Source organism: Cyprinodon tularosa, unplaced genomic scaffold (assembly GCF_016077235.1).
Source record: "Cyprinodon tularosa strain WSP-4 unplaced genomic scaffold, ASM1607723v1 ctg1146, whole genome shotgun sequence".
Classification (NCBI taxonomy): domain Eukaryota; kingdom Metazoa; phylum Chordata; class Actinopteri; order Cyprinodontiformes; family Cyprinodontidae; genus Cyprinodon; species Cyprinodon tularosa.
Window position 1 is genome coordinate 93,429 of NW_024037944.1, and position 14,174 is coordinate 107,602.

Here is a 14,174-nt window from a genome sequence, read left to right on the forward strand (position 1 = left end):
TTCATGTTCATACTTTTCAGTTGGCCAACATTTCTATAAATCCTTTGTTTTTATTGGTCTTCAGTAATATTCTAATTTTCTGATATGATGAATTTGAGATTTTCATTTGTTGTCATTTGTAATCATCAAAATTAAACAAAATAAACATCTGAAATATATGAGTTTGTATGTAATGTATGAATATAATATACAAGTTTCACTTTTTAAATGGAATTACTGAAATCAATCTACTTTTTCATGATATTCTAATTTTATGACCAGCACCTGTATATATATTTTCCCGAAATTCCCGAAGATTCCTGGGAGGAGAGCCGCGTCGGGGCCTACACAGCTCGTACTCCTGCGGCTGTGAGCGGCTGAGATGATAAAAAAAAAAAAGTTGGTTGTGTTATCAGACTGGTTTTCACTGGTTCCCGACACATTTTCCAGATGACTGTGGTTTGTTTTTGGTCCGACTTGCCATGACCGAAATACTGCCAGACTGGCGAACTACAAAAACCCTTCTTTGGAACAATTTCCTCCGCCTCTCCTTGCTGCACAGCTTCATGTGCTCTGTGTTGTGGTTTGAGAGGGCGGCGCCTTGTGACGGCTTGCCTGGGTCCGCGATTGTGATTGGTTGGGAGGAAGCAGTGACTAGCATAAACCTACATGCTAGGCTACAATGAGAAGGAAGGAAAACTGCGTTTCTTTTTTATCGAACTTTTATCGTTTTATCGAACTTTTAACCCTCTATTTTTCTATTGCGCCACACATCTATCGATCGATATATATCGTTATTGAATTATCGCCCAGCCCTACTTTAAATTATAATATTCTCGCCTTAAATTATCTTAAAATGTACTTTTATTGAACAACAGCAACAGAAATGAGAGCTTCTAACTTGCAATGGAGCGCTCCTTTGAAAGCTGCCGCTGCCGCAGTGCATGCTGGGACAGCTGTCAACCTCGAGTCTGCTCTGATGCATGCTGGGTAAAGAGGGAGGGGCGAGAACAACATCCGGGGACTTCGTCTTCTCGTTCTGCTGTTCTTGTGAAGTGGAACAGTACTAGGGCTGATGCTGATGGTGTTCACGAGGACACGAGAACACACAAGTATACATATTGAGAAACGGCCAGAGTTTTATGGGGCCCCCAGGAACTTGGGGCCCTAGGCAACTGCCTAGTATTAGTGGTAAATCCCCCCCCTGGTCAGCATCAATAAAGGTTGTAGTGACTCAAAGGATCAAATAAAAGGACATTTAAAAAAAGGGCTGAAACAATTAATCAGGATTAATTGCTTATTGAAATAATCAGCATCTAATTTAGTAATCAGTTAATTGTTAACTGGAGTATAGAGACTCTAAACCGGGCCTTTAGGTTCACAAAGCGACACACTAAGAGATTGTAAAAGAAAATATCCAAACATTCTACATTTAAGATAAAAAAAATTATCTTTTCCGTCTGTCAATCTGCTCTATCCAGAACTCCTCAGGTGGAAAAGTTTTATCCAAGTAAATAACTCTTTTTTCCACTTTTACCCGATGTATTCCAGCATCCAGCTGCCATGCACGTGGGCATTGTCAGTTTCACTATAGCTCTGGTGAATTTCAATGGTGAAGTCCTCTGGAAATCTTCAATAATTGTTGTTGATTGCAGATGTGTCTAGTAGTTCCCATTGATTTAGCTTGGAAAGCGGGGAGAATGGCGCTAGGCTTACCGCACCGTGACGTCACTGCTGGAAGATGGCAGGAGGGAGGGGTTACTATATTTGGGTAAAAATGGCCGCTCCCAGACGATAATTATTTGTATTTTTTTACTGATTTACGCTGCATTCATTAACTCCCCGGGATCGTGTTAGTTCTAGGTATAAATAATGACCCATTCATCATTCCTTGCTGACCGGACTTTTCCATTTAACTTGCTTTATTTTATAAAAGACCTGAAAAGAGAGGCGTTACATGCACTTTAATCATCTTTAATGTTTGATCAGTGTGTGACATATTGACTTTAATCTCAGCCAGGCTGCAGGAAATGTTCTGTAAAAATAGTTAAATGCATAACTGAGCTCTCCAGCGATTTAAACGGATGGGAAACTGCAGATCATCAAAGGTTCAAATCACGTTTTCACCTCTGGTTGTTCCAGTTTAGTTGATCAATGGAAGTTTGTGTTAGCCTGTTTTTTAGCTCAGCTTTTGCTATTATTAAAAAATAAAGAAACCAAAAGGACAAATATACCAATTTAAAATGTGAGTCAGTGTCTTTTTTGCCAGTATTTGCCTTTTTTCCCCCTTGTGTAAATAGATAAGGAATCCACGCCCCTGAAAACATGAGCTAAGAGACGATTAGCTCGGTTTAAACATCAACGACCTGCTTCAGTCACTTGAAGTACTTTTTTTTCTTTTTCGGAATCGGACTCGTTCCTAAATTAAAGCTCTGATTATGATATTTCATGTGGACCAGGTGTCTCTAACCTGCGGCTCTTTGCACCCTCTACAGCGGCTCTTAATGGCAGCTAAAATGTATAAAAAGAGCTGAATAATGTACTACAAAATAAATACCTGTCTTAAAAGCTTTAGTAAGATGGATTAGAAGGACATTAAAGGAACCAGAAATATATTTTAGAGCCATTTTCCTTTTAATTAGCTTGGAATTTAGGTGTTTTAATATTTTAAAAGCTAGAAATACATACATTGTTTGTTTAAGACGGCAAATAATTTCCTATAGGTCGTTTTTCTAAAAAAGTCACGTACTTTGCAGCTCTAAACAACTTTTATTTGGTCAGATTCGGGGTGAAATGGCTCTTTGGATATGAAAGGTTGCAGATTGGTTTATACTGAAGTCCCTGACTGAGACGAGGGGAGCTGCTGCTCTAGAATAATCTTTATGTTCCCTGTGTTCAGCTTTTAGCACGGTGTTCCTTCGGCTAACTTACACAAGCCTTGACTAAATGGACGTATTTCCAGCGTGGGCTATAAGACATTGAATGGCTGTGTAAAGAGTCTCTCTGCTGGTTGTAAAGACATTAGCTCCTCCCCTCGTATCTCTCTGTAAAATACTGCTGTGTTCACAGAGCTACGTTTGCAGCTCAGAGCAACAGGTCAGGATGTATTTAGACGGGAGGCTTGGAAGCAGGGAGGAAGGGCTGGTATGAGCTTCTCACAGCATACCAGCCTTTGATCCTATCATTTTCTGTACCGCAACTTTTAAATCTCGCCTAACGTTGCTCCATTTAAAATGGACGAGAAGCTTCTTTTCCTCCAACTGAAACACCGACACCCATAACAAGTTGATGATCTGAGAGGAGTGCTGACTAAGTCACAGTTGTCTTTTCTTTTGCCAGAGGAAAAAAAAAGTGGTTGTTAAAAAAATAAAGAGTTAAAAAAATCAATCTCCTGGACTTTGTTTCCAAGTTTGAAGACGTTTCTCTTCCATCCAGGAAGATTTTTCAATTCAAAATGTCAGAAATAGCGTTTAGTTCCACGTTTTATCCAGCAGCCCAACAAAGCCTGGTTTTGGTTTATGCTACGTTCACACCAGACGCAGCAGGAGCAGCAAAATCGCGTCTGCTGCTTCCTTTTTCCTGCTTGCACCATCATTGCTGCTCCAGCTGCGCGGTGCAAAAGTAGGTTTGACGCGCGTTGGGCGGAGCTACTCTATCCTTTCTTTGCCTTGCAGCTCTATTTGCTGTGATTAGTGGGAATAAAGTAGTTTTAATATGTTTTTAAGTGAGAAAATCATCGGGGATGAGCGGACGATACGGATCAGGTAGAGACAAGGCCTCCATATTTCTTCTCTTGCATGTCTCACTTTAATAATGAGTAGTTGTGCCCTCTGGTGGACGCATGTAACATTACAGCCATGAATGATACTTCTGAGCAGATGATTAATTAGATGGAACAAATCTTTTATCTAAAAACTTATTTATTAACAGTTAATCATAAGCATCATTGTTTAATTCTTTTATGGAAGGGATTTTGCCGAACTGTGCTGAAGCTAAGACACCTAATTCATTTCTTTACTGAAACCTCAGCTATATTGATCTGGATCTATTGTTGCAAAACATTGTTAGCCTTATTTATGATCTAACTAAAAGGTTTATTTACTTGCAATATTTAACCCCTTAAGCCCTGAGTGTTTTACACTGCAAAAACGATCTAGAAATAAGTAAAAATTTCTTAAATTAAGTGTATTTACCCTTAATTTGAGTAGGTAAATGAGATAGTTTGCCAATGGAGTGAGTATTTTTACTCTTGAAATAAGATAATTAGATAAAATGCACTTGAAATAAGAAAATGCAATAGTGTTTTCTTATTTTAAGTGTAAATTGTCTTGTTCCATTGGCAAAATGTCTCTTTTACCTCCTTAATTCAAGAACAAATGCACTTATTTTAAGAAAAAATGACTTATCTAGATTTAGATTTTTTGCAGTGTAGGAAGAAATTCTCCCCTGAAATTACATTTGTGAATTAAAGCAAGTTTAGCTCCTAAACTATTAATTGGAAATAGAATTGTTTGTGTTTGTATAACAGAAAGGCATTGAGGAATATTTTTCAGGTGGAACCACTATTTTTATAGGTGATTAAACAAAGAAAAATTAACAAAAATTAGCCTTGCCAAATGTTTTTTTTTCTCCCAAAATAAACACCATGAAACTCATTAGAATCTCTGGATGAACCTCAGACTTTATAGATCCACATCTTGACTTTAAGTCCAGCAAATTTGGACTGAAGAAGTTGAAGCTTGTTTGTTCCATAAAGGTTTTTTTGGGCAGGGAGCTAGGAGGAAATTAGATTTTTGGCACAGTGGAAAAAGTAGCCAAATTATGCAAAAATAAATTTTTCCGCTGATAAAAGGGAATCTGGTCAGACAAATATGCTAATTTCCATTATTGAAGACCTTTTGCATGAGACCAAGCCTTTGCTCCTAAGGCACACTTGCAAATCTTAGTGCGCATTTGCAAATCTTGGTATACAAATAAAGATTTGTGGATTTCTTTACACATTTGCAAACCGGAATACAAACATAAGTAGTTTTACACATTTGAAGATTGTTGTACGGCAGACATGGGCAATGTGGAGTCAACAAGTCATCTCCATGTCATGTATTTGTTCTACCCAGCCGCTGAAGCAGGTGAGTCCAATCTTCACCGTGAATTAACCTGTGCAGATTGGACTCACCTGGTTAATTGGCTGGGTAGATTAAATACATGACATGGAGATGACTTGTTGACTCCACATTTCTGTTGTACGGTCACACAAATCTCACACATTTCCAGATTTATTTACACATTTTCAAATCCTTCTGCAAGCAGACAAATTGAGATCCAGACACAAAACAATCCAGAGAAATAATTTCCCAGAAATATTGCTCCTATATTTCTAGGGATGCAGGATATTGGGATTTTGGCCGATATCCGATATTTTAAAACTCATGTAGCCGATAACCGATATCGATACCGATGTTAAAGCTGGACAAAAATAAGTAGTCATTGAAAATAGCAGTTTTGTTATCCATTTCTGACACTTTGAAAAATAATATACTCAAATATATTTTCATATGCTGATATCAAATAGATTTTTAAAAACGCGGTATCGATCTATTTTACTTTCAAAATCTGGTGAAATTTCATCGTTCTGTTACAAACTCTGGTGATATTTTGCAAATTCTTGTGAGATTTTCTTAGTAAAATAGATCGATACCGCGTCAATATATCAACATATAAAAATATGGCAACATTTGGTGAATTTTCGGGGGATTTCGTAGCATAACGATGACATATAGCAATATTTCATTAGTAAAAGAGATTGATATGGTGTTTTTAAATGGCAATATATCAGCATATGAAGATATTGGGATATTTTAATGGATCAATATTTTTTCCCTCGTCTTTAGAAGTTTTTAAGTCTGTAAAAATGAAGTTTTTGAGGAAGAAGAAGAAGTAATATTTATTTATTTTTAGACTTTAGAAACTCAGAAGCTGATCAAATTCAGTTTTAAGGCCGATACCGATAGGGGGCCGATTATATCGTGCATCCCTATATATTTCCTGTTCTCTGAAGCCGTGGCAGCTGTGGTCACGCAAACGCTTCTGATGGAGTCTCTTAAGTGTAGCTTTCTTTTAATCCAAATCTAGTTTGTAATCCGTGACATAAACAACAGTTGGATTGGGGTGTGTTATTTTTGCACATCAGGTTCAATCCTCTGGCTGCCAGTAACTTAGTCAGTTAGTAAAATTGATGGGCTCTAATACTAACGGCACCTGCAGACACATCTGAGCGTGTTCTGTTAAAGCGAGGCGCGGCGGCTCATTGGTCGCTCTCTGGCACGTCAGAAGTGACCTTTAACAGAGGCTCAAAGAGTATAATGTTGCATACGGTGCAATCTATCCAGAGATATGGGTTATGCTACTAGAATCTATGTTTATTACCGTCTGTTTCTACTTGGCCGCTTCTGTGCGGGAACATATAGTGGAGCGTCTGAGGGAAAGCTCAGCCCTACCAGCCTGGGCTCAGATACAGGCCTGAACTTTTCCATTCTCCTTTTGTCTCTGAACTCGTGCCGTTAACTCATGAACCTGGGATTCAGACCCAACATGAAGTTTTAAACACTGATCCAAGTCGCTTTCAAGCCACCAAATTTAACTTAAGCAGCCGTTTAAGTTGATCATTAAGCTTAGCATCTCTGGTTTGGTCTGCTGTGATTTTAAACAGCTGAAGTTAATTTTTAAATCATGTTAACCGCTTTATTAGTGCTTTAGTTGTTGGGTTAAAGCCTGAAGCCGGAGTTTTGTCTGTCTTATAGACGGTGGAGGCGCAGCAGTGGAGTCCATCAATCATACGCTGCCTGTTTGCTTATTAGAGGAAGCGTTTGCTTACAGTTCCTGCTTCACTTCTCTTTGAATCTATGAAGCTGCATGTTCCTGCTCTGAAGTCTTCCTCCTCCCCGATGAGTCAGTATGTGAAGAGAAACGCTTAATACCTGCACATGACAACGAGCATCTGTGGCATGTGTGGCACTCTGTGAACCTAAGGTTATTACGGGCTGAATGTTGTTAGACTGTAGGGCTCCGCGTTTGCCTGAGCTGACGAATGTCTGGCTTATCTGATTGGCCTTTTCTTCTATTTCCTTGCATTGTTGTGCCGTAAAATAGGATCGTTATGGTTGTCCTCTTATACTGGGTAAATGTGGCTAAGAGTGCAGAGAAATTTTACAGTGGAGTGAGCAAATGAAGGACCCCTCCTCCCAACTCCAACCAGTCCTGACCTCCATTTTACCTATGAGTCATAGGGAAGCCTTTCCAGGGGAGCGTGTGCAAACTATACTTTCCTGAAGAAGGGAAACCCCTATAGAGGAGGAACGGCTCTAAAAACTCTGCATGTTGGGAGGAAAAAACATTCAGAGCTTCGCTTCATGCAGCCGTACGGAGTCCCAACTTATCTATGGAGTGACATGTGTTCCACTATTGTTACAAGTAAAGAACATATTTTTTCAATGAAAGTAAAAAAAAAAAAAAAAAAAAAATATATATATATATATATATATATATATATATATATATATATAAAAAAGCAAAATCAGAAATGAAACTGAAAATTTCTTAATTGGAGAAAATCTTTTACATATTTTTATTGGAAAAACACATTATAATGCTTTCAATCATAGAAATACAATTTACATTTTCCTTTTTTTTTTTTTTTTTTTTCTAAACACATGCATATGCACACGGAAAAAACGAAGATAACTACACAAAAACAAAGCAAAAACCCACTCTAATAATAAAGTAGGAGAAAATAATTAAATTGAATTACAGTGCCGTGTAGTAAACGATGAACCACCCCCCACCCACACCCCTTAATTGGAGAAAATCTTTTACCTCTGACTTTAGTATTTATTGTTGTTTTTGTTTTGTTTTTTCAAATAATTTCCCTTATTTCATATTTCACCTTTCCCTATTTGTGTTTCATAATTCATTTATTTTTTCAGAATTGTTTTCGTACAATTTTCTTATTTTTTCTAATTCAATTTTTATCAATATTTCATATTTATGTAGCTTTTAAGGAAATATCCATGGGTCAATCAAAATGTGTCTTTAAAAAATAGCCGAATCCAATAGAATCCAACATTAAATTATTTCATAAAATTTTTTTTGGTTTGTGTATGACCTAAACAAAAACAGAACAAACAAGCAATCTGCTATAAAATGACAAATGACACCAGATACTCTCAGTCATCTAGAGCAGCATTTCAATCAAGAAAACATTCTTAATTGAAAAAATATTTTAACTGTAACTTTAGTATTTATTTATTTATTTTTCAAATAATTAGACATTTTTATATATATATTTTACATTCCCTATTTGTTTTCCCTGAGTCATTCATGTTTTCAGTTTTTTTGTACAATTTTGTAATAGATTTCTTTCCCTTTATTTAATTCCATTTTTATGGAGCTTTTAAGGAAATATCTACAGCTCAATCAAAAAATCCCGATAACTTTTAGTAGGACTTTGTTCTGGTCAGATAAATCCAACCCTAAATTATTTCAAAACCTGTTTTTGGGCTGTATATCACCAAAAAAATAGACAAATAAATAAATAGAAAAACAAGCTAACTGCTAAAAAATTGTCCTGATCTATGTTGAGCAGTTAGTTTCCTCCCAGGCTTCCAGCTCACAAAGCTTTACAGTTTTAACCCGAAACCTTCAGTTAGGTGACGATGTAGACCTGTGTCACCTAGATATGCATCTAAATGGACAAAAGAATGACCACAAGAGGAGAAAAACGGGTTTTTTCAGTGTGATGACTTGAATAGTCCTGCAGACGTGGCATGTCTGATGGATCTGATAAATATTACTGTGTCATAGGCTGCCATTTTTTCTTAGTGCTTTGACTTAACTTTTATGCTGTCAGTTTATTAAACCTGGAATTTGAACAGGTCTAAGTAGATTTATGAGATCGTCTGTATCATAGAAACACAGACAAAAACATCTTCATACGATGCCTGAACGGTTTGGGTGAAGTTTAGTTAAAACTTGGCTCTAAAACAATAAAACTAACTGAAATGTTTGTTTTGGTCAAACCTAAAACTGCTAACGGTTTTATATCCTGTTATTGCATCTATAATATTGTCTTTAACACCAAATAACGAAGTAAAAATGTTTTTAAGTGCTTATTGTCTGTTAATGTTACAGAACCAGCTGATTTAATTTTATTTTTATTTAGCAACCATAAAAAGAGCAACTTTAGAAGCTCCTTTAATTTCCAAATGAATCTTCTTGTTGTTCGACTTGCAAATGGTTGAGTTTCTCTCTATGGTGTGAAGTTTGTTTCATCATTTTTTAAAGCAAGGAATGCGTTTTTTTTACTGAAATGAGAAAAAAATAAAATAAAATCTAGAAATTAAAACTTTGAAAAGAAACTTTTAAATAAAAAAAAAATCCAATATTTGACCTTTTTTTTAATCTCATATTTCTAATGTTTCAAATTAAGTTTTTTACAGTTGTATATTTTCACATTTTATATTTTTATAATTCTGGTTTTCAGATTGGGTTTTTCTTACTGCATTTTTTTCAAACTTGTATTGAGCTTAACTTTAAGAGAATGTGATCTGTGAAGTACAATTTCAAAAGAATGCAATTTATGAAACTTAGTTTGAAAAGCAAAAATTATAAAATAGAAAATCTGAAAAAAACATTTAAAAATTTTAATACATGAAAATAAAATGGAAAAAAAACCATAGTTACTCTTTAAACCTTTTTTGATTAAAATGTTTTAAAAAGTTTCAATTAAAACATCTATTTACAAAACATCTTCTTTGCCTGTAAGAATAATGGGACAAAGTTCATTCCATATTTCTCATTTAAGAGAAGAAAAGGTTTCAGAGGGTTCTTAAAGTTAATGAGTAGCAACAGATGGGGGGTGGGGGTGCTGTGTCACACCATCATTCAAACTCAGGGAAAATCATTAAAGCACTACAGACATCCTTTACTGCCAAGCTCTGATTAGGGTGATGGTCAAGAGGCGTTTCTGTAAAGTTGTTTAGTTTGTAACGGTAAATCTAGATCATCATGAAATCAATACTGGAATCTAGTGCAGAGGAGACCAATTAAAAATCAGAGTGGTTCTTAAAAAGAAAATCAACACCCAGTGAAGGTCTGGAGACATTTTTAATTATAATCAGTTACTTTAAACAGAATTTAACACTGTCTTAATGTTGGCAGTGGGCTTTAGGCTGCCCTGCAAGGCTTTAAACCTGGGTTTAACCGGAGACTAAGCCATTCTCAAGCACATATCAAGGTGCTCATTTTGAGCCTGGATCCAGATTTATTGTTGATTCTGTTCATGGTGGAGAATCCTGCTTCACAGCAGCAGGTTGAGCCAAACATCCTCTAAATGTGCAGGGTCATCTTTGAGCACGCCATTTCACTTTTCTTGCAGCCTGGAGCCGGACGCTCCCCAGGGCTTTACCGTATTAACAGGAGAAGAGGCGCAAGTCATATTAGACACTGTCATTGGACAACATGCTGTAATTTATAAATGTTTTAAATCAAATTGATCAGCGGTCCACTAATCTGTGACCCCTGCTGTAAGGTTTCCAGCTCTGGATTTTGGTACATTTTGGACCAAACTCAGTAAAAGAGCCATTAACAGGAGAAAAAAAAAAACACTGCTGTATGATATATATTTTTTTTGACCTTTTCAGGATGTTTCTCCAATCGTGCAAGAATTTTTCGATCGGGCTGACTTCCAGCCTGATGGTGCGTGGTGTAGTGAACAGCGGGTAACGAGGGGCGCTCAGCCTCTAACGACCACCTCCCCATCAGGAATCAGAAGGTCGGGAGAAAATCAAACATGTTTAAAACTCAGTCGGCCGTCGTAAGGTGGTTGTAGATAAATCGCTCAGTGCGCGAACGAGGATTCTTCTTCTTCCTCTCAGATGTAAACCCAGCAGCATGGCGGGGGGGGGCAATGAGTGAAATGGAGTTCTTTCTGTCAAACTGTCAGACCATAGTAGCCATGTTAGCTCAGCCATGTCTTTGTCCAAATACGTCGTCTCCTTTTCTTTTTAGGGCTTTCAGCACTAAATTGCCCAACTGTTGTGTCATGTGACCAAATGAGCTAATTTGATTGGCTAGAAGCTGCTCGACTGCATCGAGTGTAGATTGCTTTGGCTTGGGTTCACCAAAAGGTCAACACATTTGCAGGCAAATTTTCTTGCAGGTGAATATTTTTCAGGCACAGTTTTACAAGATAAAAATTAAATGTAAGGAATTCAATGGTTAAAAAAATTCAGTGTTTAAAATTTGGTGTTAAAAAAGGCGGATACCACTGAGACTTTTTTTCATTTTTTTTTTCATCCATTGATGCTTTACAGAGCAATCAAACCAAGAACCAACCGTCTTAGAGACAGTTTTTACCCGACAGGATTAACAAAACTAAATGCAACCAAAAATAACCATTAATCATCATGGATGATGTGTGTGAGAATGTACTATTCTTATTAGTTGTTTTTATCAGTTGTTATTTATTTCTTAAATTATGTGTAAATGGTGGTGACAGTGATTTTTGTTTTTTAAGCATATGCACTGATCAATCGATGGCACTTTTTTAAATTTCGTTGTTCTTGTGACAGTGACAATAAAGATAAATTGAATTGAAATTGAAATTACAGATGCAAAGTTAAACCGAGGATTAATGTGCGTGTTTGCAGACTTTTCTTTGTTTTTTCGGCGTCCCTGATCCTCTTACCGCAGCGCTGCAGAGAAAGTGACCCTGGCTCGGGCTGCCGGTGATATTCTTTAACTGCTGTTATTTTAACCACAGTTCTGGGCTGCAGTGAGATTAGCTCCCATTCTGGGCCGCTCTGACCTCACAGAGCGAGGAAGCTAAGAGGGATTTGGCCGTCTCTACTCAGACGGTTTATCTCTCCTGTTTATGCCGACGGTCTGAGTCTGAGTGAGGGAGTCAGAGCGAAGCAGGGCGGATGACTGAGACTCTGGCCTCAGGTGACGGGCCGCTGGTTGTCGGCTCGCTCTGTTAACAGAACTGAAAGTGATGACTGTTTAACCGGTCAGCAGAGGATGCGTGGCTTCGTCTGTTCCACTGATCTGGATATGGAGTTGGTCGATGCTGATCAAGTTGTGGTGAGAAAAATCAGCCAGAAATGAAGGGAGTCCTTGTTGTTTCGCCTTGAGGTTGGGTTATGCTTGATGCACGTATGTTTGAAGACACAACTGGCAGCTTTTCCCAGGCTGTGCCTAAAATTCTGAACAATTTTAAGAGGCAATGTATGGTCAAAAGAAATTTTAAACATGGAATGTAAATTGTCTTATTGTAAAAAACAAAACAAAAAAGAAATATTGAGGACACAAAATGATGATACTTGCATTTAAAATTAAAATAGATAAAAAAAACAAAGTTCAAACAAGAAATGAACAAACTGATTACTTTTTGGCAAACTAGCTAAACACTCATTGCTTCAGGTTAATCACTGATTCCAAAACTTCACTAATTACCAAACCCAGAAGATTAAACATATTTTAATTTTTATCCATTTCATGCCGTCTATGGTAGAGGGCCATTAGTCTGCCTGCATAAAAAGCAACAAAACAAACCAGGAAAAAAAAGCAGAAAATGAGAGGAGAACGTTTCTAGGGGCGTTTGATTGGCAATAATAATGCAGACAGATTAATATGACATAATAATATGACTTATAATCAGTGGCCCATTAACCCTTTTCTGTCTGGATCACAGCATTAGCTGGAGGCGGTCATTTCAAAGCAGCACAGGGTCGGCTACGCCAGGAGCTTAAATTAGCAGCTTGTTTTGCTGTTGGCTGCCAGAATGGACAGAGTTCAGACGACTAGCGTACTGACCAGCGGGGGCTGGTCCAGGGGGGGCATAAATTCAAAATAGATGTATACCAAAAACCAATCAAATGTATACTAAGTTATCGCATCAGTATATTTATATGAATGCCAACAATTATAAAAACATCATTTCATGTCCAGGTTTACTTTTGCCCATAAATCTTTCCCTTCTGAAGCTTCATGAAGGTAAATCTGTGTTTTGGTTCAATATTGTGTCATAAACCTAAAAAAATAATGGACCAGTTTAATATTGGAGAAGCTATTAGTCAGCTTTATATTTTTTTTAAATATATAAAAACTATTTATTTTCCCAAAATGAGTTTATTTAAGAGCAACTATGCAAATTAACAAACATCTAGAAAAAGTAGACTATATTCTATTATTTTCCATGTGAATCCCAGATTGTTTATTCTTCTTTGCCTTTTCTAAAAAACGCTTTAAATCAGTCCTAGCTGACGTTTGGAAAAGGAGGCAGGGATAGCAGAATAAAGCTTTAGCCTCGCTGCATGCAGTTAGCCTAGCCTGGTAGCTAAACCATTTCCTAGAAAAGGACGGTTCATTTCTCTCTCTTAAATGAAATATCCATTTGGATTTTTAATCTTCTACGTTTGTTAACCAGTAAATCTCGCACCCTTTTGTTACTTTAGCCATTTCTCACTATGTGTACGTGTGCGTTCTCGTGTCCTCGTGAAACATCATCAGCCTCAGCCCTAGCACTGTTCCAATAAACAAGAACAGCAGACCGAGAATGGACAAAGTCCCCGGATGTTGTTCTAAGCCCTCCCTCTTTACCCAGCATGCATCAGAGCAGACTTGTCCGTTCTTGAGACTGACAGCTGTCCCAGTATGCACTGCGGCAGCAGCAGCTTCCAGGTTAGCGCTCACAGAGCTCAGAGGATTAAGTTAAAAGTTCATTTAAGATCATTTGAGGTGAGAACATTATAAATTAAGCTTCATTTTATGGCCCATTTACTAATTTAATGCGTAACTAAATCAGTAAATAACTATTATTCCCCCACTAAATGAAAAAAGTCATAATTTATTATTATCTAGAGACTATTAATAACAGGAGGTGAAATGCGGCTCCAGACTAGCTTTGAATGTGGTGATGTCATCAGTAGGCGTCGGTTCCAATTGACCCAGTTTGCATCCAATCATTTAATTAAACGGTCTTAGTTTTTGGAAATATATAAGTATTATGATCTAGCTTGTAATTATGCACTGATGCAAGTATCAGGCGGGGCCCCGATCCAGCAATAAAATGGTGGTATCGGTATTGGCGAGTACCAACCAATAGGGCACTTTGAGTGCCCAATGTTTCTTCAACTATT

General features: G+C 37.2%; 1 protein-coding gene across 2 annotated transcripts in view; it reads left to right on the forward strand.

Annotated features, from left to right (window-relative positions):
* The window catches only part of LOC119796321 (serine/threonine-protein kinase N2-like), a 40,134-nt gene that overhangs the window by 4,764 nt on the left and 21,196 nt on the right, over positions 1–14,174 (forward strand). Inside the window, exon 1 of one of the 2 annotated variants that reach the window (XM_038304827.1) lies at positions 11,864–12,117. The exons of the other annotated variant lie outside the window; for it this stretch is intronic. Coding sequence (XP_038160755.1) covers positions 12,055–12,117 — 63 coding nt within the window. The 5' untranslated portion in view covers positions 11,864–12,054. Of the gene's footprint in view, positions 1–11,863; positions 12,118–14,174 lie in introns of those variants that run through there. 2 annotated transcript variants of the gene reach the window in all.